At 40.4% G+C, this 25,744-nt stretch overlaps 1 protein-coding gene across 3 annotated transcripts; it reads left to right on the plus strand.

Moving 5' to 3' along the window:
- Positions 1-14,711: 14,711 nt before the first annotated feature.
- rnmt (RNA (guanine-7-) methyltransferase) lies at positions 14,712-24,850 on the plus strand. 3 transcript variants are annotated; one of them, XM_041809182.1, is made up of 13 exons: positions 14,713-14,781; positions 17,518-17,683; positions 17,860-17,969; positions 19,215-19,344; positions 20,155-20,280; positions 20,536-20,651; positions 21,117-21,298; positions 22,115-22,279; positions 22,601-22,718; positions 22,964-23,065; positions 23,353-23,386; positions 24,256-24,313; positions 24,620-24,850. In XM_041809182.1, exons 2-12 carry the CDS (start codon positions 17,536-17,538, stop codon positions 24,294-24,296), a joined length of 1,272 nt encoding a protein of 423 aa, XP_041665116.1. In that variant the 5' UTR covers positions 14,713-14,781; positions 17,518-17,535; the 3' UTR covers positions 24,297-24,313; positions 24,620-24,850. The 3 variants fall into 3 exon arrangements, with proteins under 3 accessions (XP_041665117.1, XP_041665116.1, XP_041665114.1); XM_041809183.1 differs by lacking the exon at positions 17,518-17,683 and having other exon boundaries at positions 14,712-14,781; XM_041809180.1 differs by lacking the exon at positions 14,713-14,781 and having other exon boundaries at positions 15,636-17,683.
- The last annotated feature ends 894 nt before the right edge of the window (positions 24,851-25,744 follow it).

Consider the following 25,744-nt stretch of genomic DNA (forward strand, 5'->3'; position numbering starts at 1 on the left):
CTCCCATACCTCCATAACACCAGACACCCCTCCCCTCCCATACCTCCATAACACCAGACACCCCTCCCCTCCCATACCTCCATAACACCAGACACCCTTGTTAATTTTGCACTCCTCAACGTGAGATCACTTTCAAATAAGACCTTTTTATTGAATTATTTTATTTCCACTGCTCAGGTGGACCTTTTCCTTCTTACTCAAACATGGCTAAAGCCAAGCGATCAGGCTCAATTATTGCACTATGCCCCCCTAGCTACACCTGTCTTTGTTCCCCTTGTTCCACTGGCTGTGGTGGAGGCCTTGCTGCAGCTATAAAAAACTCTTTAAATGTCGCCAAATTGCTTTTAAATGTTTAGCATTCCTTAAAACTCTTCTGTTTTTAATCTGCAGCCATGAGCCAGTTTTATGTACAATCTGTTATCGCCCCCCTCGCCCTGTTGCTAATTTCTTATCTAAATTCTCTGATTTCATGTCTTTTATTGTTTTGGATGATGTCAAAGTGATTTTAGGTGCCGATTTTAACATTCATGTTGATGACTGCTCAAACAATTTTGCTGATGAATTTTTAAACATCACTGAATCTTTTAACCTTGTTCAACACGTGTCTGGGCCGACTCATAAACACGGCCTCACATTGGACCTTGTCTTTACTACAGGTCTTCATGCTAACTCCTGTATCCTGTTTTATAAGACCACTGCCCCATTTTATTTAATGCCCTTCTGCCCAGCCTTTTTACTCCTTTTTGTGCCCCTCTCCTCTCCTTCCGCCCCATAAACCCCACCATTATAAACACTTTTTGCAATGCCTTTGCCGCTGCCCCATGTTTTAGCTCCCTCAAACACACTCTGCACACATAAATCCAGACAATATGTTGTCTTTTTTAACCTCCACTTGCTCATCCATCATGAACACCATTGCTCCTCTAAAAACCAGGAAACCTGATCCCAAACCTCAGCCTCGGCTCAATGAAACAACCCGTGCTCAGCGACAAAGGTGCAGAAAAGCAGAGAGGAAATGGAAAAAAGATCAACTCCAAACCTCCTATAATTTACTCAAAGATTCCCTCTCACAATACCAAGATTCAGTCAATGCTGCAAGGATTAATTATTTCTCTGATCTCATTGCAACAAACCATAACAGACCCAAGATTCTTTTCAATACTGTGATTAATTCATATGACAGTTCTAGCCACGTCTCTTCCACCCTAGCTTGCAAGAATTTCAGAGAATTCTTTGTAGACAAAATCACCGACATAAAAAACAAATCAAAACTTCAGCCAAAATTCCGGCAGACCTGCCACGAGTGATGCCTGTTTTTAAACACTTTGCTCCTATATGTCTCCCAGCATTACAAGAAATAGTTTGTCATCTTAAGCCCTCATCCTGCCCTTCCGATTGTATTCCTCCTCATCATTGAAAAGAATCTTTTCATACTGTTGGTCCCAGCATCCTCTCCATCATCAACAGTTGTCTCTCCACAGGATGTTTCCCTCTGATTTCAAACATGCAGTAGTCCAGCTTCTTCTAAAAGAAAGCTACTTTAGACACAAATCTTTTATCAAATTTTAGACCCATTTCCAAACTCCCATTCTCATCTAAAATCCTTGAAAAAGTACTTCATAAGCAACTGACTCACTTTTTAACTAAAAATGGACTACATGAGAAGTTCCAATCTGGTTTTAGAGAGAACAACAGCACAGAAACTGTTTTTTAAAAACTTCTTAATGACTTGTTTTTAGCAGCAGATGATGGCAGCTGTTCAATTTTAGTTCTTTTAGATTTGAGTGCAGCGTTCGACACAGTCGACCACAATATGCTGATCACCAGGCTCAAAGATTGGGTTGGGATCCAGGGACAAGCTCTAAATCTTCTTAAATCATACCTGGAAAACATATGCTTTAAAGAATGTTTTAATGATTTATGATTTATGATTATGATTATGATTTTGTTTTTTTCTTATTATGCTTTAAGTGCAAAGCACATTGGTCAGCTGAAAGCTGTTTTAAACGGACAAATAAATAAAGTTTACTTACTTACCTGTAGTCATAGCTCCACTCCTTGTATCTGCGAAACAAAAACAATCAGTGTTTAACCATTAAGGTTTTTCTGATGAGATTAAAGTTTGACAGAAGGTTAAAAATGTATTATTGATCACAGAAAGATCAGATTATCATTAAATATCAAACAAACGTAGATTACAACCAGACATGAGATTAATGTGGATTATGACCAGACATGAGATTAATGTGGATTATGACCAGACAGGAGATTAATGTGGATTATGACCAGACAGGAGATTAATGTGGATTATGACCAGACAGGAGATTAATGTGGATTATGACCAGACAGGAGATTAATGTGGATTATGACCAGACAGGAGATTCAAAGTTATTCCTATAGTGATACTGAATATTTATTTATTTTTTATTGGGTAATTGATCATTTTTGATTACATCTCACCATCTAAGTTGTGGTCAGCCTCAACCAGAAGGACGATCAGAGAGATCAGAAGAAGACCGTTTCTGTAACACAAGCACAGCCAACAGTGACAGATGTAATATGTCCTCACAGGGCCACCGTACTGGCAGAAACCCTCTAACCACATTTTGATTTTAATGACAAAGCTTCATCTCTTGTTTCAGCCTGTACCCAGACCATTGTTCTTCCACGGGTGAAAAAAAACTAGTTTTCCAGTGAACCTTCTGGTTGTCTAAAAATAATGATAATGGTTGGGTTTCAGAGTCATCGATCATCAGATTTATTTGATCAAACATTCCTGAGGGTTATATTTACTGTGTTCCGAGTTATACAAATTTGATTTTAGTGTCATAAACATTAAATTTTTAGTTTTTCAGTGAAACTCATGGATAATTTTGTGTCTCAGGGCTTTCTGGATCACTGAAATCAATCTCAGACACCTGTGATCATTAGTTTGTCAGGTGAGCCCAATTAAAGGAAAACTACTTCAGATGGACGTTCCACATTATTAAGCAGGCCACAGGTTTCAGCAATATGGGAAAGAAAAAGGATCTCTGCTGCTGAAAAGCCTCAAATACTGCAATGCCTTGGTCAAGGAATGAAAACATGAAATATTTCAGGAAATATTTCAGGAAAACTTCAGCGTGATTATTGTACTGTGAAGACATTAGTGTCTGATTCAGAGCACGGACGGATTCCTGCAGATAAAGCCATAATGAGGAAGGTTTCTGACAGACAGATTCATCAGGTTGAGAGAGCAGATGCTAAAATGCCATTACAAAGCAGCAAACAGGTATTTGAAGCTGCTGGTGCCTCTGGAGTCCCACCAACCTCAAGGTGTAGGATCCTCCAGAGGCTTGCAGTCGTGTATAAACCTACTATTCAGCCCCCCTAACCAATGCTCACAAGCAGAAACGGTTGCAGTGGGCCCAGAAATACATGAAGACTCATTTTCAAACAGTCTTGTTGACTGATGAGTGCCGTGCAACCCTGGATGGTCCAGATGGAGGACTAGTGGATGGTTGGTGGATGGCCACCATGTCCCAACAAGGCTGTGATGTCAGCAAGGAGGGGGCGGAGTCATGTTTGGGCCGGATTCATGAGGAGAGAGCTGGTAGGCCCCTTTAGGGTCCCTGAAGGTGTGAAAATGACCTCGGCAAAGTATCTAGAGTTTCTGACTGACCACTCTCTTCCATGGTACAAAAAGAGAACCGTGCCTTCTGTAGCGAAATCATCTTCATGCATGACAATGCTCCATCTCATGCTGCAAAGAATCCCTGTGTCATTGGCTGCTATGGGCATAAAGGAGAGAAACTCATGGTGTGGCCCCCATCCTCCCCTGACCTTTAACCCTACTGAGAACCTTTGGAGCATCCTCAAGCTAAAGATCTATGAGGGTGGGAGGCAGTTCACATCAGAACAGCAGCTCTGGGAGGATATTCTGACATCCTGCAAAGAAATTGAAGCAGAAACTCTCCAAAAACTCACAAGTTCAATGGATGAAGAATAGTGAAGGAGATATCAGAGAAGGGCTCCTATGTCAACATGGAACTTGGCCTGTTAAGATGTTTGTGACTGAAATAGCTTTGATTTCAGTAAATATGACCCCCTGATGCTACAAATTCAAGGAATTACCATTTTCAGTTCTTTACAACCTATAAAATGGTGTACAACTCTGTTTGCTTAATAATGTGGAATAGTGCATTTTAATTTTTTTTATTTTTGAAAGAAAAAAATAGTTATCATTTGAAGAGTTGTTGAATAACATTTGAATTATGCTCATATCAGATATAGGATTTCATTTAACATTCCTGAGGGATTAACATCCATGATAGTCAAATGTCAGATTGACTAAAGAGAGTTTAGATATCAGATTTAGTCTATCAAGACGGTTGGATAGCTCAGGGGTTTACATTGTTGACTGTAGCATAGGAAATTTGGGGTTCAAATCCCAGTCAAAGCACAAGTCTCCAGTGTGGGCTCTTGGGCGAGGTCCTTAAAGCCAGGAACATCAGCCACAGAAGTAAGTTGCTTTGGATAAAAGCATCTGCCAAATGACATTGCAATAATTGTGTTTAAATTCAAGATGATCAAACATCAGATTTATTCTGTCAAACATTCCTGAAGGCATAGATGAACATTCCTGGGAGATCACTGGATGAGGATGGTAGACTAAGGGCTAGAGCTGTGACCAGAACGTTCCTTAGAGATCACTGGATGAGGATGGCAGACTAAGGGCAAGAGCTGTTACCAGAACGTTCCTTAGAGAACACTGGATGAGGATGGCAGACTAAGGGCTAGAGCTGTTATGAGAACGTTCCTTAGAGAACACTGGATGAGGATGGCAGACTAAGGGCTAGAGCTGTTATGAGAACGTTCCTTAGAGAACACTGGATGAGGATGGCAGACTAAGGGCTAGAGCTGTTATGAGAACGTTCCTTAGAGAACACTGGATGAGGATGGCAGACTAAGGGCTAGAGCTGTTATGAGAACGTTCCTTAGAGAACACTGGATGAGGATGGCAGACTAAGGGCTAGAGCTGTTATGAGAACGTTCCTTAGAGAACACTGGATGAGGATGGCAGACTAAGGGCTAGAGCTGTTATGAGAACGTTCCTTAGAGAACACTGGATGAGGATGGCAGACTAAGGGCTAGAGCTGTTATGAGAACTTTCCTTAGAGAACACTGGATGAGGATGGTAGACTAAGGGCTAGAGCTGTTATGAGAACGTTCCTTAGAGAACACCTGTTTAATAAAAGATGTCCTTTCTTTAATTTATCTGTCCACCGGTTTAAAAACGTTCAGCAGGATGTGGTGCAGCGTTCAGCCTTCTTCTTCTATTGGCTTTTTTTAAATGTCATTGATGAATAGCTCCCCCTGCTGGTTAAGCTGTAGGCTCTTAAAACATCACTGTAGTGGATAAAGACACTAATAAATCTACTTTTTCTCTGAATTAAATTCTTAAAGAGTTACAATCATTGACACCTGACATTAAACCAGTCTAGTGATGTCACTAACAAACGTTTACAGTTCAGTGAGATGGACGTACCTGGTGAGCATGATGCTGAGAGGTCAGGTGATCAGGCCGACAGCTCTGCAGGAATCTTCTGGCTCTCAGTGCCTGGCACTGGTGTTTATATATGCCGTAAATGTCAGACAGTGTGTGTGTGAGTGTGTGTGAGGGAGAGAGTCAGGTTTCCATTAATTTCCATCAGGTGAAAAGGACAGACACTCCAATGAGGATTAGTGTATCTGTGAGGACTGGGAGCGTTCATTTAACATGTAAAAAAAGCTTCAATATAAAAACATTAAAACAATAGAGCTGGTATCTCAGGGTTAAACTATGCAGACTTGTTTCAATCCTCACTCCACTCTGAGTGAGCCTTCAGTGTTGGAGATATTAGACAGTGTTAATGCATTCAGTGTTAGTCTGAATCTGTACCACACACCCTCAAATCTACAGGGCACACTTTTCCCATCATGCCTTGTGTGTTTCGATGTATTTAGATGTTTTTGGATGTTTTTATTTGTATGTATGTGTTCATGTGTATGTGACGTGTTTGCATTAGGGCTGTCAAAATCAATTAGTCAATCTGTAGTTAACTGCACTTAACTATATTTATTTTTTTAATCGTGATTAATTGCATGCTTTATTTTTGCCTTCAACACACTTTGGTTACTGCAAGTCCCTCTCTGCAGTCACAGTGATGCATACGAAGTCTACCACTGCTCCTTAACGTCTCATTTGAATTTTTAAAACTTAAAGACAGCTCAGTAGAAAGGTAAGAAATCACCTTAACCAAGTATTATCAAACATTTACCTATCAGATATTTCTGTTCAGTCAATAACAACTTCTTCTTTCTGAAGCTAGAAGTCAGTCCATCTGTTGACTGCCTAGGGGTTAATGTGTTTGCTTGTCTGAACTCTAAATGAACATTAAAAATGTGTAAAAAGAGGAAAAGAATAAACTCTGTCTCCAAAAGAATTCCTGCAACAACAAGGGAACCATTCCAGACAACTTCTGATCCATTAACGTTCTCTTCTACTGTTGTGTTCCTGTCATGTTCCTGTGTTCTAGTCATGCTCCTGTGTTCTAGTCATCTTCTTGTGTTCTAGTCATGTTCCTGTGTTCGAGTCATCTTCTTGTGTTCTAGTCATGTTCCTGTGTTCTAGTCATCTTCTTGTGTTCTAGTCATGTTCCTGTGTTCTAGTCATCTTCTTGTGTTCTAGTCATCTTCTTGTGTTCTAGTCATGTTCCTGTGTTCTAGTCATCTTCTTGTGTTCTATTCATCTTCTTGTGTTCTAGTCATGCTCCTGTGTTCTAGTCATCTTCTTGTGTTCTAGTCATGTTCCTGTGTTCTAGTCATCTTCTTGTGTTCTAGTCATGCTCCTGTGTTCTAGTCATCTTCTTGTGTTCGAGTCATGTTCCTGTGTTCTAGTCATCTTCTTGTGTTCTAGTCATCTTCTTGTGTTCTAGTCATGTTCCTGTGTTCGAGTCATCTTCTTGTCTTCTAGTCATGTTCCTGTGTTCTAGTCATCTTCTTGTGTTCGAGTCATCTTCTTGTGTTCTAGTCATGTTCCTGTGTTCTAGTCATCTTCTTGTGTTCTAGTCATGTTCCTGTGTTCTAGTCATCTTCTTGTGTTCTAGTCATCTTCTTGTGTTCTAGTCATGTTCCTGTGTTCTAGTCATCTTCTTGTGTTCTATTCATCTTCTTGTGTTCTAGTCATGCTCCTGTGTTCTAGTCATCTTCTTGTGTTCTAGTCATGCTCCTGTGTTCTAGTCATCTTCTTGTGTTCTAGTCATCTTCTTGTGTTCTAGTCATGTTCCTGTGTTCTAGTCATCTTCTTGTGTTCTATTCATCTTCTTGTGTTCTAGTCATGCTCCTGTGTTCTAGTCATCTTCTTGTGTTCTAGTCATGCTCCTGTGTTCTAGTCATCTTCTTGTGTTCTATTCATCTTCTTGTGTTCTAGTCATGCTCCTGTGTTCTAGTCATCTTCTTGTGTTCTAGTCATGCTCCTGTGTTCTAGTCATCTTCTTGTGTTCTAGTCATCTTCTTGTGTTTTAGTCATGTTCCTGTGTTCTAGTCATCTTCTTGTGTTCTAGTCATCTTCTTGTGTTCTAGTCATGTTCCTGTGTTCTAGTCATCTTCTTGTGTTCTAGTCATGCTCCTGTGTTCTAGTCATCTTCTTGTGTTCGAGTCATGTTCCTGTGTTCTAGTCATCTTCTTGTGTTCTAGTCATCTTCTTGTGTTCTAGTCATGTTCCTGTGTTCGAGTCATCTTCTTGTGTTCTAGTCATGTTCCTGTGTTCTAGTCATCTTCTTGTGTTCTAGTCATCTTCTTGTGTTCTAGTCATGTTCCTGTGTTCTAGTCATCTTCTTGTGTTCTATTCATCTTCTTGTGTTCTAGTCATGCTCCTGTGTTCTAGTCATCTTCTTGTGTTCTAGTCATGTTCCTGTGTTCTAGTCATCTTCTTGTGTTCTAGTCATCTTCTTGTGTTCTAGTCATGTTCCTGTGTTCTAGTCATCTTCTTGTGTTCTAGTCATCTTCTTGTGTTCTAGTCATGTTCCTGTGTTCGAGTCATGTTCCTGTGTTCTAGTCATCTTCTTGTGTTCTAGTCATGTTCTTGTGTTCTAGTCATCTTCTTGTGTTCTAGTCATCTTCTTGTGTTCTAGTCATCTTCTTGTGTTCGAGTCATGTTCCTGTGTTCTAGTCATCTTCTTGTGTTCTAGTCATCTTCTTGTGTTCGAGTCATGTTCCTGTGTTCTAGTCATCTTCTTGTGTTCTAGTCATCTTCTTGTGTTCGAGTCATGTTCCTGTGTTCTAGTCATCTTCTTGTGATCGAGTCATGTTCCTGTGTTCTAGTCATCTTCTTGTGTTCGAGTCATGTTCCTGTGTTCTAGTCATCTTCTTGTGTTCTAGTCATCTTCTTGTGTTCTAGTCATATTCTTGTGTTCGAGTCATCTCTCTGTGTTCTAGTCATGCTCCTGTGTTCTAGTCATCTTCTTGTGTTCTAGTCATGTTCCTGTGTTCTAGTCATCTTCTTGTGTTCTAGTCATGTTCCTGTGTTCTAGTCATCTTCTTGTGTTCTAGTCATGCTCCTGTGTTCTAGTCATGTTCCTGTGTTCTAGTCATGTTCCTGTGTTTTAGTCATCTTCTTGTGTTCTAGTCATCTTCTTGTGTTCGAGTCATGTTCCTGTGTTCTAGTCATCTTCTTGTGTTCTAGTCATGTTCTTGTGGTCTAGTCATCTTCTTGTGTTCTAGTCATGTTCCTGTGTTCTAGTCATCTTCTTGTGTTCTAGTCATGTTCCTGTGTTCTAGTTGTCTCTTTGTGTTCTAGTCGTCTCTTTGTGTTCCAGTCGTCTCTCTGAGTTCGAGTCATGTCTTTGTGTTCTAGTCGTCTCGTTGTGTTCGAGTCATCTCTTTGTGTTCTAGTCGTCTCTTTGTGTTCGAGTTGTCTCTCTGAGTTCGAGTCATTTCTTTGTGTTCTAGTCGTCTCGTTGTGTTCGAGTCATCACTTTGTGTTCTAGTCGTCTCTTTGTGTTCGAGTCGACTCTCTGAGTTCGAGTCATGTCTTTGTGTTCTTGTGGTCTCTTTGTGTTCAAGTCATCTCTTTGTGTTCGAGTCATGTCTTTGTGTTCTAGTCGTCTCTTTGTGTTCGAGTCATCTCTTTGTGTTCTAGTCGTCTCTTTGTGTTCGAGTCATCTCTTTGTGTTCTAGTCGTCTCTTTGTGTTCGAGTCATCTCTTTGTGTTCTAGTCGTCTCTTTGTGTTCGAGTCATCTTTTTGTTTTCTAGTCGTCTCTTTGTGTTCGAGTCATCTCTCTGAGTTCGAGTCATGTCTTTGTGTTCGAGTCGTCTCTTTGTGTTCGAGTCATCTCTTTGTGTTCTAGTCGTCTCTTTGTGTTCGAGTTGTCTCTCTGAGTTCGAGTCATTTCTTTGTGTGCTAGTCGTCTCGTTGTGTTCGAGTCATCTCTTTGTGTTCTAGTCGTCTCTTTGTGTTCGAGTCGTCTCTCTGAGTTCGAGTCATGTCTTTGTGTTCTAGTCGTCTCTTTGTGTTCGAGTCATGTCTTTGTGTTCGAGTCATCTCTTTGTTTTCTAGTCGTCTCTTTGTGTTCGAGTCATCTCTTTGTGTTCGAGTCGTCTCTTTGTGTTCGAGTCATCTCTTTGTGTTCGAGTCGTCTCTTTGTGTTCGAGTCATCTCTTTGTGTACTAGTCGTCTCTTTGTGTTCGAGTCATCTCTTTGTGTTCTAGTCATCTCTTTGTGTTCGAGTCATCTCTTTGTTTTCTAGTCGTCTCTTTGTGTTTGAGTCATCTCTTTGTGTTCTAGTCGTCTCTTTGTGTTCAAGTCATCTCTTTGTGTTCTAGTCGTCTCTTTGTGTTCGAGTCATCTCTTTGTTTTCTAGTCGTCTCTTTGTGTTCGAGTCGTCTCTCTGAGTTCGAGTCATGTCTTTGTGTTCTAGTCGTCTCTTTGTGTTCGAGTCGTCTCTCTGAGTTCGAGTCATGTCTTTGTGTTCTAGTCGTCTCTTTGTGTTCGAGTCATCTCTTTGTGTTCGAGTCATGTCTTTGTGTTCTAGTCGTCTCTTTGTGTTCGAGTCATCTCTTTGTGTTCTAGCCGTCTCTTTGTGTTCGAGTCATCTCTTTGTGTTCTAGTCGTCTCTTTGTGTTCGAGTCATCTCTTTGTGTTCTAGTCGTCTCTTTGTGTTCGAGTCATCTCTTTGTGTTCTAGTCGTCTCTTTGTGTTCGAGTCATCTCTTTGTGTTCTAGTCGTCTCTTTGTGTTCGAGTCATCTCTTTGTTTTCTAGTCGTCTCTTTGTGTTCGAGTCGTCTCTCTGAGTTCGAGTCATGTCTTTGTGTTCTAGTAGTCTCTTTGTGTTCGAGTCGTCTCTCTGAGTTCGAGTCATGTCTTTGTGTTCTAGTAGTCTCTTTGTGTTCGAGTCGTCTCTCTGAGTTCGAGTCATGTCTTTGTGTTCTAGTCGTCTCTTTGTGTTCTAGTCGTCTCTTTGTGTTCGAGTCATGTCTTTGTGTTCTAGTCGTCTCTTTGTGTTCGAGTCATCTCTTTGTGTTCTAGTCGTCTCTTTGTGTTCGAGTCATCTCTTTGTGTTCTAGTCGTCTCTTTGTGTTCGAGTCATCTCTTTGTGTTCTAGTCGTCTCTTTGTGTTCGAGTCATCTCTTTGTGTTCTAGTCGTCTCTTTGTGTTCGAGTCATCTCTTTGTGTTCTAGTCGTCTCTTTGTGTTCGAGTCATCTCTTTGTGTTCTAGTCGTCTCTTTGTGTTCGAGTCATCTCTTTGTTTTCTAGTCGTCTCTTTGTGTTCGAGTCGTCTCTCTGAGTTCGAGTCATGTCTTTGTGTTCTAGTAGTCTCTTTGTGTTCGAGTCGTCTCTCTGAGTTCGAGTCATGTCTTTGTGTTCTAGTCGTCTCGTTGTGTTCGAGTTCTCTGCTTTCAGAGACCCCAGAGCAGGTGAAGACCAAAAGGCTTCCTCCTTCATGGAGTCCTCCTTCACCAGTGGGCTCTAACTCCTTACAGACACTACCAACATGGAAGCTTTGAGCCTGGACCAAAATATTAAATGTGATTACCTTTGGAGATACTGACCATGCCAGATTCCAGTTAAGATCATCAGAGGTTTGTCATTGTGACATCACTTCCTGTTTGCTAAGTTGGCCGTTGCAGAACTGTGGTTACACCACACAGATATATAGACAGACCAACAATGCCTCAAACTTTACAGTACTAATGCTTAAATATGACATGCTAGATCATAGAGGACTTTACAGTTATTTTTAAACAAGTTTAATCATTAGGTACTACATTGTTATGGGAACACCACGTCCACATTTTTGCCTTAATTCCACCCATACTTTCTCCAAACTGATTAAAACCTGAAAACTCAGACAAGGGCAATAAAAGGGGCATTAGTGAAAGAGATTAAAAGATTATTAATTATAAGAAGCCCTTTTAGATGGCATTTCATCAGCTGGACTCTTCAAAACTGGGGGTAGGTTTAGTGTTTGATATTTTAATGTAAATCCAGAAACCAAAGATCCTCTCACTAACAGTCATGCTGACGCACAGACCCTCTGATAGGGGCGGTTTATGTATAAAGGCTCTTTGTCTCCTTGAGTAAACAGAGACCAGTCTGAACGTCTGAGAGTTTTAGAGCAGAGACGCTTTGAAACTCAGTAAGGTCAGATTTACATGTTAAAGAGCCTGAGCCAGTGAACATTCACCCTTTATTAATCCTCCTTTAATCATTCACTCTTTCATACTTCACTGTTTTATTATTCACCCTTTAATCTCACCCTTTCATTATTCACTCTCATTGTTCACCCTTTAATTATTCACCCTTTATTAATCACCCTTTCATTATTTAGCCTTTCATAATACATCCATTAATTATTCACCATTTAATTTTTTGCCCTTAATTATGGGTGTGGACCATCATTCTGGTCTCTGTGGGTGTGGACCATCATTCTGGTCTCTGTGGGTAGGATCCATCATTCTGGTCTCTATGGGTGTGGACCATCATTCTGGTCTCTATGGGTGTGGACCATCATTCTGGTCTCTGTGGGTGTGGACCGTCATTCTGGTCTCTGTGGGTGTGGACCGTCATTCTGGTCTCTATGGGTGTGGACCATCATTCTGGTCTCTATGGGTGTGGACCATCATTCTGGTCTCTATGGGTGTGGACCATCATTCTGGTCTCTGTAGGTGTGGACCATCATTCTGGTCTCTGTGGGTAGGATCCATCATTCTGGTCTCTGTGGGTGTGGACCATCATTCTGGTCTCTGTGGGTAGGATCCATCATTCTGGTCTCTATGGGTGTGGACCATCATTCTGGTCTCTGTGGGTGTGGACCGTCATTCTGGTCTCTGTGGGTGTGGACCGTCATTCTGGTCTCTGTGGGTGTGGACCGTCATTCTGGTCTCTGTGGGTGACCATCATTCTGATTCACAGTGTGATGGTCCACTTTTTTTTTTTTTTTTTGAGAATTCGGATCATTTTAATTTCCATCAAATCTGTATTTGGTCTCCATCACAACCATGATAGCTGTCTCACATGTTATTAAGTATTATATTTAAATTATTTTTATGTGTTATTGTAATTATTTACTAGATGAAAATTGCAATTTCAGCTGAAAATGCATGGGGATGCTGAGAGCTGAACTGTGGAAGAACTGCTAGAAATCACTGAAAAGCAAAAAATTTGCTGAAAATAGCATAAAATAGCTGAAAGTAGCCTGAAATAGCTCAAAATAGCCCAATAAAAGGTCAAAGTAGTCTAAAAATTGCTGAAAGTAGCATAAAAACAGCTCAAAGTAGAGTAAAATAGCTGAAAACAGCAAAAGAAAAGCTCTGAGTAGCTTAAGAATAGCTAAAATTAACACAAATAGAGCTCAAAGTAGTCTTAAAATAGCTGAAAGTAGCATAAGAATAGCTCAAAGTCACCCAAAATAGCTGAATATAGCACAAAAATAGCTTATAGTAGCCTGAAACAGCCAGAAATAGCCTAAAAAAGCTAAAAGTAGCATAAGAAAATCTCAAAGTGGCCTAAAAACAGGTCAAGGTAGTCTAGAAATTGCTGAAAGTGGCATAAACACAGCTCCAAGTAGAGTAAAATAGCTGAAAAAAGCAAAAGAATATCTGAACATAGCCTTAATTAGCTCCAAGTGGCATACAAATAGCTGAAAATAGCATAAGAATGGCTCAAAGTAGGCTAAAAAGAGCTGAAAATAGCATAAATATTGCTCAAAGTAGCCTAAAAATAGCTGAAAGTAGCATAAGAATAGCTCAGAGTTGCCTAAAATAGCAGAAAAAGCATAAGAATAGCTCAAAGTAACCTGTGATAGCCAGAAAGAGCCTAAATATAGCTTTAAGAGGCGTAGAAATAGCTGAAAGTAGCCTGAAAAAGCATGAAAGAGCCTAAATATAGCTCAAAGTAGCATAGGAATAGCTCAAAGTAGCCTTAAATAGCCAGAAGGAGCCTAAATATAGCTTAAAGTAGCATAAGAATAGCTAAAAGTACCATACAAATAGCTTAAAGTAGCCTTAAAAAAGGTCAAAGTAATTAAAAATATCTGAAAGTAGCATAAGCACAGCTCAAAGTAGACTTTAATAGATGTAAATGGCATCAATGTAGCTTAAAGAAGCCTTAAATAGCTGAAAGTTGCATAAGAATAGCTCAAAGTAGCCTAAAAATAGCTTAAAGTAGCATAAGCACTGTTCAAAGTAGGCTAAAATAGCTGAAAATAGCATCTATATATCTAAAGTAGCCTATAATAGCTCAAAATAGCATAAGAATAGCTAAAAGTCACTTATAAAAACTGGAATTAGCATAAGAATAGCTGTAAGTAGCCTAAAATAGCTCAAAGAAGCATAATAATAGCTCAAAGTAGCCTATTATAGCTGGGAGTAGCATAAGAATAGCTCAAAGTAGCCTATAATAGCTTATGGTAGCATAGGAATAGCTCAAAGTAGCCTAAAAAGAGCTGAAAATAGGATAAGATTAGCTGAAAGTAGCCTAAAATAACTGAAAGTAACCTAAGATTAGCTGAAAGTAGCCTAAAATAGCTCAAAGTAGCATATGATTAGCTGAAAGTAGCCTAAAATAGCTCAAAGTAGCATATGATTAGCTCATAGTAGCCTAAAAATAGCTGAAAGTGGCATAAGAATCTCTCAAAGTAGCTTTTAAAATGAAATGGGTTCAAAAGTTGGAAAGGGTGCTATTTCATGGCAAAAGGTAGCTTAAATGGGTGAAAAGTGGCAAAAATTGTAAACAAGGGGCAAAAATGGAATATAGTGGCAAAAATGGGCAAAAAAGAGGAAGCAAGTGCTATTTGATTGCAACAGGTAGCTTCAATGGGTGAGAAATGGTATCAAAAATGATGAATAGGAGCAACTATGGGAGCTGTGTGGAGCTACATGTATGTGATAGTTAAGGGGGGTTAATCTGTGTGTCTGTAGGGGCTCCGCGGTTGCTATGGGGATCAAAGCCTACATGACATCATTGTTTAATCAAGGCTTTAGGTTTAAACGGTGTCGATACGACAAAGTATTCAGGAGGAGATAGCCGGCGCCGGAAGCCGGAAGAGGAATAATAATAGACAAAATGGATATCAATAGTGTGGATGCTTACTCAGCATCCCCACTAATTACCCTTGTTACCTCAGTTCCTCTCTGATACAGCACTCTGGCTTTAAGTCTGTCCAGCAGAGGGCAGTAATTCGCCTAGCAGCATCAATACTGCCTAAACCAAGAAGAAGAAGAAGTGACGCAGAGCGCATGCGTCCTCCCTGCAGAGCACGGTGGGTCTGTTTGTTGATAATTGACGGTAAATTGACGGTAAATTGACGGTAGTGATGAGATGGAATCGGGAGATATATGCTTTTATCAGACGATGAGTTCGGACGAAGCTCAGTTTTCCTTTTCATCTCAGCGGAGTTTGTTAATATTCTGATGCTAACGGCTAACAGATGCTAACAGCTAACAGATGCTAACAGCTAACAGATGCTAACGGCTAAGTAATGGTAACGGTAAATCCTGATTTAGGACTAGAAGTGATGTTATAATTATAACGATAAAAATGTAACTAAGAACTAGAGGTGAACCCCGTTCAGCAGGTTTATTTACAGACATTTACTACTTTACTAGACTCTGTAAAAACCTGGACCCCTTTAAGGTAAAGTAGTCAGACTGTAGACTCTGTAAAAACCTGGACCCCTTTAAGGTAAAGTAGTCAGACTGTAGACTCTGTAAAAACCTGGACCCCTTTAAGGTAAAGTAGTCAGACTGTAGACTCTGTAAAAACCTGGACCCCTTTAAGGTAAAGTAGTCAGACTGTAGACTCTGTAAAAACCTGAACCCCTTTAAGGTAAAGTAGTCAGACTGTAGACTCTGTAAAAACCTGGACCCCTTTAAGGTAAAGTAGTCAGACTGTAGACTCTGTAAAAACCTGGACCCCTTTAAGGTAAAGTAGTCAGACTGTAGACTCTGTAAAAACCTGGACCCCTTTAAGGTAAAGTAGTCAGACTGTAGACTCTGTAAAAACCTGAACCCCTTTAAGGTAAAGTAGTCAGACTGTAGACTCTGTAAAAACCTGAACCCCTTTAAGGTAAAGTAGTCAGACTGTAGACTCTGTAAAAACCTGACAACTTTAATGTAAAGTAGTCAGACTGTAGACTCTGTAAAAACCTGGACCCCTTTAAGGTAAAGTAGTCAGACTGTAGACTCTGTAAAAACCTGGACCCCTTTAAGGTAAAGTAGTCAGACTGTAGACTCTGTAAAAACCTGGACCCCTTTAAGGTAAAGTAGTCAGACTGTAGACTCTGTAAAAACCTGGACCCCTTTAAGGTAAAGTAGTCAGACTGTAGACTCTGTAAAAACCTGGACCCCTTTAAGGTAAAGTAGTCAGACTGTAGACTCTGTAAAAACCTGAACCCCTTTAAGGTAAAGTAGTCAGACTGTAGACTCTGTAAAAACCTGGACCCCTTTAAGGTAAAGTAGTCAGACTGTAGACTCTGTAAAAACCTGGACCCCTTTAAGGTAAAGTAGTCAGACTGTAGACTTTAAAAACCTGGACCCCTTTAAGGTAAAGTAGTCAGACTGTAGACTCTGTAAAAACCTGAACCCCTTTAAGGTAAAGTAGTCAGACTGTAGACTCTGTAAAAACCTGGACCCCTTTAAGGTAAAGTAGTCAGACTGTAGACTCTGTAAAAACCTGGACCCCTTTAAGGTAAAGTAGTCAGACTGTAGACTTAAAAAACCTGGACCCCTTTAAGGTAAAGTAGTCAGACTGTAGACTCTGTAAAAACCTGGACCCCTTTAAGGTAAAGTAGTCAGACTGTAGACTTTAAAAACCTGGACCCCTTTAAGGTAAAGTAGTCAGACTGTAGACTCTGTAAAAACCTGAACCCCTTTAAGGTAAAGTAGTCAGACTGTAGACTCTGTAAAAACCTGGACCCCTTTAAGGTAAAGTAGTCAGACTGTAGACTTTAAAAACCTGGACCCCTTTAAGGTAAAGTAGTCAGACTGTAGACTCTGTAAAAACCTGGACCCCTTTAAGGTAAAGTAGTCAGACTGTAGACTCTGTAAAAACCTGGACCCCTTTAAGGTAAAGTAGTCAGACTGTAGACTCTGTAAAAACCTGGACCCCTTTAAGGTAAAGTAGTCAGACTGTAGACTCTGTAAAAACCTGGACCCCTTTAAGGTAAAGTAGTCAGACTGTAGACTCTGTAAAAACCTGGACCCCTTTAAGGTCAAAGGGATTCTTAAGGGGCTTTAATGGTGTTTAAATGTTGGATCAGTTATCAGTTCTGCACCATCAGTTGTCACTGTAATGGGACGGTTGTTGTTGCTGTGTAAAAGCTGAGGCTGGGGATGTGAGAACAGGAATTAGCTGTGTGTAAAGCGATGGTAAGCTTTGTTTGTAGTCAGGTTTGAGTTCATTAGAGGTGGACCCAGAAGCTGTGAATGTGCAGGATATGAGCAAGAAAGTTAAACACGTTCTAGAATGAGGTCTAAAAGCCCTTATTGTATGAGAAAGCTGGGAAAGAGGTTTTGAAGGTGTGAGTGCTGAACAGTGAGGATGGGGAGTTAGGACTCGTCCAGTAGAAGTGAGGGTTAGGCAAATGAGTACTTGGATATTATCTTCATTTTTTATGCATATTTTCCCACTCCAAGCTCCATAAACTGGAATGTTTATTGGAATGAAACATTATCAGGTCATGTTAGTTTGTGTAATGAGGGAGGGAGTGGCCTGAAGTGATCACCGCCCTGTATCAAGGTGTGCAGAATTATTAGGCCTTTAAATGACTAAATTTTTCCCATCTCACTTGTTATTTTTCTTTCATTAGAGCAAGAATAACAGATAAAAAATGAAAATTCAGTGACCAATAGGGCCACCCTTCTTTTCAATAAACTTGATGAGCCTTCCAACCATGGAATGTGTTAGTTTTTTGTTTTGCTGATGATCAATTTTATGTGCTGCAGCAACCACAGCCTCCCAAATGCTGTTTAAAGTGCTCTCCTGTCTTCCTCCACAGTAAACTTCACATTTCAAGATGGCCCAGAAGTTCTCAATCAGGTTTAGGCCAGCTGAGAAAGGGTGCCATGACATTAATCTGCCATCTTTAAGACCTTTGCTGGCTAGCCCTGCAGTGGAGTACTTTGATGCATGTGATGGAGTATCATCGAGAGGTGTTAGTGAAGGTAGCATCGGCTCTATCTCAGGAGCGATAGAGAGATAAGTGGGCGAGTGGGTGGGGAGGTAGGTGGGTATGTAGATAGATAGATAAGTGGGTGGGTTGGTATGTAGATAGGTGGATGGATGGATAAATAGTAATGTTCACCTGTCCCTCACCTTCATCACTTCCTGTTTGTGCCAGTGAGCGTGATGGAGCTGACTGGCACTGAGAAGGAGGGAGGAGGAGGCGCACAGGATGAAGGCATGAAGAGGAAACATGAGGAAGAGGAGACCACACCTTCTAAGAAGCAGGTATATGAATGAACAATCAGTATGATCAGATCATTTTGACTGGAGACTTGGTGCTCTTTGGTGCTTTTGATTCTCTTTCCTCCACTTGCAGGAATTACCCACAATGCAATGCGCACATTTCCCTTTTCTTCAAAAATACATAGCACAACATTAGGAGGAAACCAGCTCCTCAGTTGTTCATTACAGTTTTAAATGTCCTGTGTCCTCTGTAAAAATGATGTCATCATTATTTTAGGACCTCAAAGTAAAGCTGGATGGGCAAAAGTAGTGCTATATAACATGATTCTAGTTTACAATTATATTGTATGATGAACATGTTTATTTGATCGTATGATAATGACTTCCCTGAGAGGACTCTGGCCTCGCTTCCTAGGGACCTGATTCAGGAGGATCCTTCCTACAGATGAAGGATCCTTGACTTTGAGAAACAGCTAGTGTGAACCAGAGAGGGGAAATCACATGCAGCACATCCAAAGTAGAGGATCATACTGGCTACAAGTGGAATAAATGATAATACTAATTGCTATGCACCCATCTAGGGGGAAGGTACCTAACATAATATAGTTAGAAAAAGTAAATGTTTTTTTTCCCAGTCCCCAAACAAACAGTTAGAATCTAAATAAGTGTAACAAAGTTTATTTACAGTATTTTAAATTAAACAGGCCACTCAATAGGCTATAAATTCAAGCAAAAGACTGGATCCAAACTAAGGAGGCGATCTAGCACTCAAAAGTAAAATTTATCCAAAAAAATAACACAATTACCAGAAAGGGCTAACTAAAAATACAAAACAAAATCAAAGTTACGGCTAAACTATTCTGAAATGCAAAGAAACAAAGTTAACACTAAGGTTTTGGAGGCTGGGAGCAAACAGCGGGATGCTGCTGTCAGTCAGGCTCTTCGTCAGCTGCAGGCCGCCGTATTTTAAAGAGTGGAGAGCCAATCAGCGCCGGGTCTCTTTACCACCACCCTAGTGACCAATTACGCATCACCACCTGTAGACAGCAAAGATCCACTCACACGACAGACCACACAGTGACGAACACAAGGGACGAACAGAAGACTCACTCTCACACGAAACAAGACAACGATCCACACAGCAACAGAGCACTCACTCCTACACAAAAGAACAGAACAGACTACAAAACATAGCGATACAAAAACTCAACAGAATACGGCCACAGCCGTAACACTAATGATCAGCAAGAGGCTAAATATTGATTGACTATGTTTTTGATCCATTAGATGGCCGATCACGGGCTGAAGGTGGCGAGTCACTACAACAATCTCCAGGAAGTTGGTCTGGCTGCTCGGAGTCGGAGCCGAATCTTCTTCATGAGGAACTTCAACAACTGGCTGAAGAGCGTCCTCATTGGTAACTGGCTTTCTTTATCAGTACTTTTAGGGAAAATCCCGTTTTTACCCCTTAACCCTTCCCTTTGCCCCGTGAAACAGAGTGGTAAGGGGTAGGGGTGAAAACCTTGCCTTAAGAAATGTGACGCCACTCGATTGCAGTTCATCATCACACATTGCCCATAAACATCATCAGAGGTGACCATAAAGCTTTGACCTTCTCCTTCATACTGCGCTGATCTTCTCCCCTTATTTATACAATTAATAACCCTGGTTTACACGCGCAGACACCAAAAATATAACAAACTTAAATCTTCAGTGGCTAAAGATTGACTATATGAGAAAATACAATCATTGTGTTTTTTATAATCATTATGCCGAAAATATTTTTTCATTTATGCGCCTCCTTCATAGTCTGTTGTGCCATTTCACAACTGAACGCAATGCATGGAGGGAAATTCATCATACCCCTTGGTTTCAAGTGTGGTCTTGAAAAATCTTCATTTCAAGGGCTTTGCAGCCCTCGGCCTTTAGCCCTACCCCCCAAATCAAAAGAGAACTGGGACACCACTTCATCTGACGTGAACGTGCAAAACCAAGGGGGTAGGGCTAAGATAAGAGCTAAGGGGCAGAAATGGGATTCACCCTAAAAGATCAATACTGTTAATCAGTACCATCAGTTAGTGATAAATACCATCAATTAATACCATCCCAGTCAGAAATCCATAAATAGTCAATACTGGATGAGCTATGAATAAATCAATCAAAGTCTGTACTCTATTAGTCTTTTTAACCAATTCTGATATTTACCTGCTATTTTTTTGATTGACAGGGGAGATACTGGAGCAGGTACGTGGGGCGGGGTCTCGACAGGTGTGTGTGTTGGATCTCGGCTGTGGGAAAGGAGGAGACCTGCTGAAATGGAGGAGGGGAGGAATCAATCACCTGGTGTGTGCAGGTAGATATCTGATCATGTGATCAATCACCTGTCAATCACATTTGTCAGTTGAGTGTTGAATTACAGGAAAGGATGATGAGGTTTTATTATCTGAGTGTTTGATTACGAGGTCTTTGAGTGTTTTATAACAAGTTTTCTTAATTCAGTGTTTAATAATCAGATATGTATAATGAAGTATTGTTAACTGTTCAATAACAAGGTGTTAAATTAGTGTTTGATAACCAGGTTTTGTTGATCGAGTGTTTGTGTTCATAGATCTGGCTGGGGTTTCTGTGGAACAGTGTCAGATTCGTTACCACGACATGAAGAAGAAAAGTCACTTTAATGAGAAAATCTTCAGCGCTGAATTCATCACGGCTGACTGTACCAAGGTCAGAACCATACTGCATAGATCAGTTCATCACTGTAGAAGCAGAGTATATAGATCAGTTCATCACTGTAGAACCAGGGTATATAGATCAGTTCATCACTGTAGAACCAGGGTATATAGATCAGTTCATCACTGTAGAACCAGGGTATATAGATCAGTTCATCACTGTAGAAGCAGAGTATATAGATCAGTTTGTCACTGTAGATTTGGTATTTTTTTTTTGGGAAGGGCAATACAGACAAAAAATATAGATAAATTGTGTTTTTGATTGTTTAATCTATTTAGCTACCATTGATTTATTATTTCAGATACTCTATTTTAATTTCAATCCTTTCTTTGTTTAACTTTTGGATATTTTGTAAGAGAGACTGTTGGAGCTTAACCTCATTTGCTATATCTACAAGTATCATAGATTAATTGTTCAATAATGTTGTTTTATTTTCATTCTTTTCTTTTCTAACTTTAGGAGCTTTTGTCAGAGAAGCTGGAGGACCCCACCCTAATGTTTGATATCTGCAGCTGTCAGTTCGTTTATCATTACTCATTTGAGAGTGAGCAGAAAGCCGACATCATGCTCAGAAACGCCTGTGAGCATCTAAAACCAGGAGGTTTTTTTATCGGCACTACGCCAGATGCCTTCGAGCTTGTGTAAGAAATGGGAACCTTATTGTAACTCCCAGAAAGGAATTCCAATTTTTATTATATAACAAAATAATACCAGCATTAAATTAAACTCTAAAATAGTAATTAAAAACATTGTTATATCATTTTAACAGCTCTAGAGTGATGCTGTAGCACTGATAAATCTTGGCTGGGTGGTTGTTTACTTTCCAGTAATGTGGATAATAGTGTAAAAGTTATCATCACCACAGTAGTATAAACTACAGACTACCGTCACCACCGTAGAATAAACTACAGACTACCGTCACCACAGAATTATAAACTACAGACTACCGTCACCACAGTAGTATAAACTACAGACTACCGTCACCACCGTAGAATAGACTACAGACTACCGTCACCACAGAATTATAAACTACAGACTACCGTCACCACAGTAGTATAAACTACAGACTACCGTCACCACCGTAGAATAGACTACAGACTACCGTCACCACAGAATTATAAACTACAGACTACCGTCACCACAGAATTATAAACTACAGACTACCGTCACCACAGTAGAATAAACTACAGCCTATGGTCATCTTACTTTTTTTTCTGATCTACAGATTGTAGTGGAATGTAGAGTTTAGTCGACTTTTGTCATGCTTTTTTTGAAATTGATTACATCAAAATAGGTTTAAAATAGTCCAAAAACACATTGATATTTGTACCTTTAATTGTCTTCATTTTGTGCCTACTAAATTGCGTCTTTGTTCTTCATTCTGTATTGTTGTTTGTGAAATCTTGGTTTTTCTGTAATTTTGGCTCATTTTTCTCATCTTTCTCCTTTTTTTTCAGGAAGCGTTTAGAAGCGTCGGACTTGCTGTCGTTTGGAAACGAGGTTTTCAACGTGTCCTTTCAGTCCAAAGGTTCCTATCCGCTGTTCGGCTGTCAGTATAACTTCAGCCTTGAAGAAGTGGTCAATGTTCCTGAGTTTTTGGTCTACTTTCCTCTGTTTGAACAGTAATGTTTTTATCTTTCTTTCTTTTGCCTTTAATGAGACATTTTAGGATTTCTGTGTTACATTAAAATTAGACATCAGTGTTCCTGTTCAGGAAAAGCTTATTTTTAGAATATAGAAAGTAAAAGTGACTCCTACAAACTCCACTGTAAAGGCTTGAAGGAAGACTCAACTTTGAAGATGTGTTGTAAAGACTTAGCGTAATGAATTCTCTCCTTATAGTGTTGTGTTTCAGCATGGCGAGGCCTTACAACATCCAATGATGAAGTGGAGGTTCTCTGATGTGAACACTCGTCTCTGTAACGGTTCTTTGTGTGTTTTAGCATGGCAAGGCGTTACAACATGCGTCTGGTGATGAAGCAGAGGTTCTCCGAGTTCTTTGAGGAAAAAGTGAAGAGTGAGCAGCATCGCAGCCTCATGATGAAGATGATGGCTCTGGAGGTAAAACAGCCACCTAATTTACTAACTGTAGACTTTTATAAGACTTTCTCAAACAAAGTCTTCAATAAATCATACTGCTGGTTCCGTAATGGTTTTTCTCATGTGGAACATCACCACCTTAGTGGAGGGAAACCTGAGGAACAGTTTAATAAAGCTGATTACAGGTAACAGTTTAATAAAGCTGATTACAGGTAACAGTTTAATAAAGCTGATTACAGGTAAAAACATGTTCTCTCTGGTTTTAGCCCTTCCCATGTGAGGATGGAGGTCAGCAGGCCACCGACAGTAAAGGAGAGTACAGCCATGCAAAAGAGCACTGCAGCAGAGCTGGAGTCACACAACCATTGGTGGGTCTACTCCTGGACACACTTTAGCCTGATTTAAAATGGACAAGCCAGGTTTAGCCTTGTTTAACAGGGTTTAATGTAGTTTAACCTGATTTGACAAGGTTTGGCCTGGTTTAACATAATACAGTTTTTTCCAGTATGCTGTGCTTTGTTTTAGCTTGGTCTGGTTCAGGCTAGTTTGGTCTTTATGTTTTATCCTTGGACTAGTCTGTCTTATTCTGGTAGCCTGGTTTGTCCTGGCTCAGCCTTGTACTTGGATGGTCTAACGTCTGTGTCTTCCTGTTCAGGGCACGCTGAGCAGATCGGAGTGGGACGCTACAAGTGAGTTTGACTCGACTGTTTCTCTAATGAATGTTTTAAAAGATGAAATCATGAATGTCACATGATGTTTATGAAAAAGATGTAAGGTCCAGGCCTGCTGCAGCCAGTCATCTGCTTCATCCCATTCCACACCTCCTCGGTGCTGCTCTACACCTCTCTAACCCAAACTCTGTCTCCTACCCTTCAGCTCCTTCTGTACAGCCCTGAGCTCCTCATAGTCCTTAGCCGTGAAGGTCCTCTCTTTCTTGTTAATAAGGCCATTAATGTCCTTAGTAATCCATAGTTTGTTGTTGGAGAAGTAGCGAACCTTTTTAGTTGGGACGATGTTGTCCTCACAGAAGCCAATGTAGACAGTAATGCAACAAGAGAGACCTTCAATGTTCTCACCGAAGTCCTCCTGAAAAACCTCCCAGTTAGAGACGTTGAAGCACTCCGGCAGGGCCTGCTCTGTGTCCCTAGACCAAACCTTCACAGTCCTTGTGCTGTCCATCTGCCGTTCCATCACTGGCCTGTAGGTGGTCTCAAGGTGAACCAGGTTGTGGTCTGATTCCCCAACAGGAGGGAGAGCAGTGGACCTGTATGCTCCCTTCACATTGCCATACAGGAGGTCCAGGGTCCTGTTGTACCAAAAATAGTGCAGAATAAAGTCCAAAAGATAGCAAAAAAGCGATATAAAGATAGAAAAGATGTCGGAGCTACTGCAATGGGCTGCTGACTCTCTCAGCGCCCAGAAGTAGATGTAGACATTATATTATTTTAATAATGTTGGTGTAACATCAGTTATCATTGATGTCTTCCTTAAATATGAAAGCATGTTACCTGTGTTCACAGTTCCTTCTGCAGCCTTACCTGTCTTCTCTGTTTTGCAGGTATCTACCTGGTGTTCGTCTTTCAGAAGATGTCCTCATGATCAAATCATTCTCTTTGGTTTGTGTCTTTTTTCATCCGTTTCCCAAACTGCCTTCGTCATCCTTGATAGAATTCAGAGCTGTATAGTCCCCACTGCTACATCCTTCTGCTCTCATACATAAATACTGCTACATAGCCATGTGTGCAGCATGCTAAGCTAACTGTGCCACCTTGTTAAACTACTGTCATGTCTGTATGGTGGTTTTAAATATTTAGTCCTCTAAAGCATCAATCTGTCAGTAAACAGGTGTCTGATTCTGGCAGCTGCATTGTTACTGAAGTTTAACCAGAGCACATCACATTACCATTACTCTGATTTCACAGCACCTTCAGGCTGGCTGGAGAGCTCCACTGTTGGATGAGGATGAGAGTTGGTGGTTTGGGACACAGATTTTTTTTTTTTTTTTTTTTTTTTTTACTCCTTTGGTTTTTGGAGGAACCTGCTGCTGACCAGCTTATCTTCTCTTCTGCTTGTACAGTATTTGACGCCGTTTCTTTTTGTAAGTCTTGAATAAAATATTAACTATGGTAGAAATGAATTAAATTTACATTTTTAACCTCTTTGTTCGTCTTTTTCTCTTTATGTCAGAACACTGTGTCTGAAGTTTACATGACTTTTTTACTGCAGTTCCGGAAGTTTTTTTTTAAGGATTTTTTTTTTGTTGTCTTAAAATTTCCTAACAGGAAGAATACATCTTTAAAATAAAATAAGGCCCTGAGCAATGGAAATTTATGAAACAGAAAACGACCAAGTGTGGACTTGAAAAAATCTCCCCTGGTAGTGTGTAGTAACATGTTTCAGGCTATGTAGTGTTTGTCATGCTTTTGAAAAATTTTATTAGGGTTAGAGTTTAAGAGTAATGGCCAGGATCTACCCTCAGGGTTGGTATAACTTTCTAACGTTACGTGCTAGAAGGATAGGACCAGGACGACCCTCCATTGTCTATTATGGGCTTTCAGTGGTCCAAGTCCTGTTCTTGTGACACTGGTAAGGTGGTGTAGCTTCTAAAAAAAATCAAATCATTTGTAGCTCAGTAACCAGGGCTGTAGAGACATGTGAGCAGGACTGGCGTTTTCAGTGCGCCCAAATTAGGTCTGGCGTTACCCACTTCCAGGTTTGTAGTCGTCATGGTTTCTAAACGATAAGCCAAAACACATTCCCATTTAAAATGCACAGGGGCGGTCAGAAGTGTTAGACCCTAAAGGCTAACCCCGTCTGGGAATTTGCTGAATCATGATTGGTCGAGGGAGTTTTTGGCCGCATCTCGGGAACAGACAGTCGTAGAGACATGGGATTAAGACTGGTGTGTTCAGTTCCCTTAAAGTAGGTCTGGCACTACTCACTCCCAAGTCTCTACGACCAATGGGTTCTGAGTTATAATCAAGAATGTCTCCCCATTTAAAATTAAGCAGGGCCTGTGTATGGGGCAAGAAAGTGTTAATCACCAG

The sequence above is a fragment of the Cheilinus undulatus genome, linkage group 16, assembly GCF_018320785.1.
Source record: "Cheilinus undulatus linkage group 16, ASM1832078v1, whole genome shotgun sequence".
In the NCBI taxonomy this organism is placed as follows: domain Eukaryota; kingdom Metazoa; phylum Chordata; class Actinopteri; order Labriformes; family Labridae; genus Cheilinus; species Cheilinus undulatus.

Coding starts and splice junctions, on each gene's coding strand:
- rnmt (XM_041809182.1), top strand. CDS start 17,536: ATGGCCCAGAAGTTCTCAATCAGGTTTAGGCCAGCTGAGAAAGGGTGC. Junction 17,970..19,214: donor CCACACCTTCTAAGAAGCAG/GTATATGAATGA, acceptor TTGATCCATTAG/ATGGCCGATCACGGGCTGAA. Junction 21,299..22,114: donor CCAGATGCCTTCGAGCTTGT/GTAAGAAATGGG, acceptor CTTTTTTTTCAG/GAAGCGTTTAGAAGCGTCGG.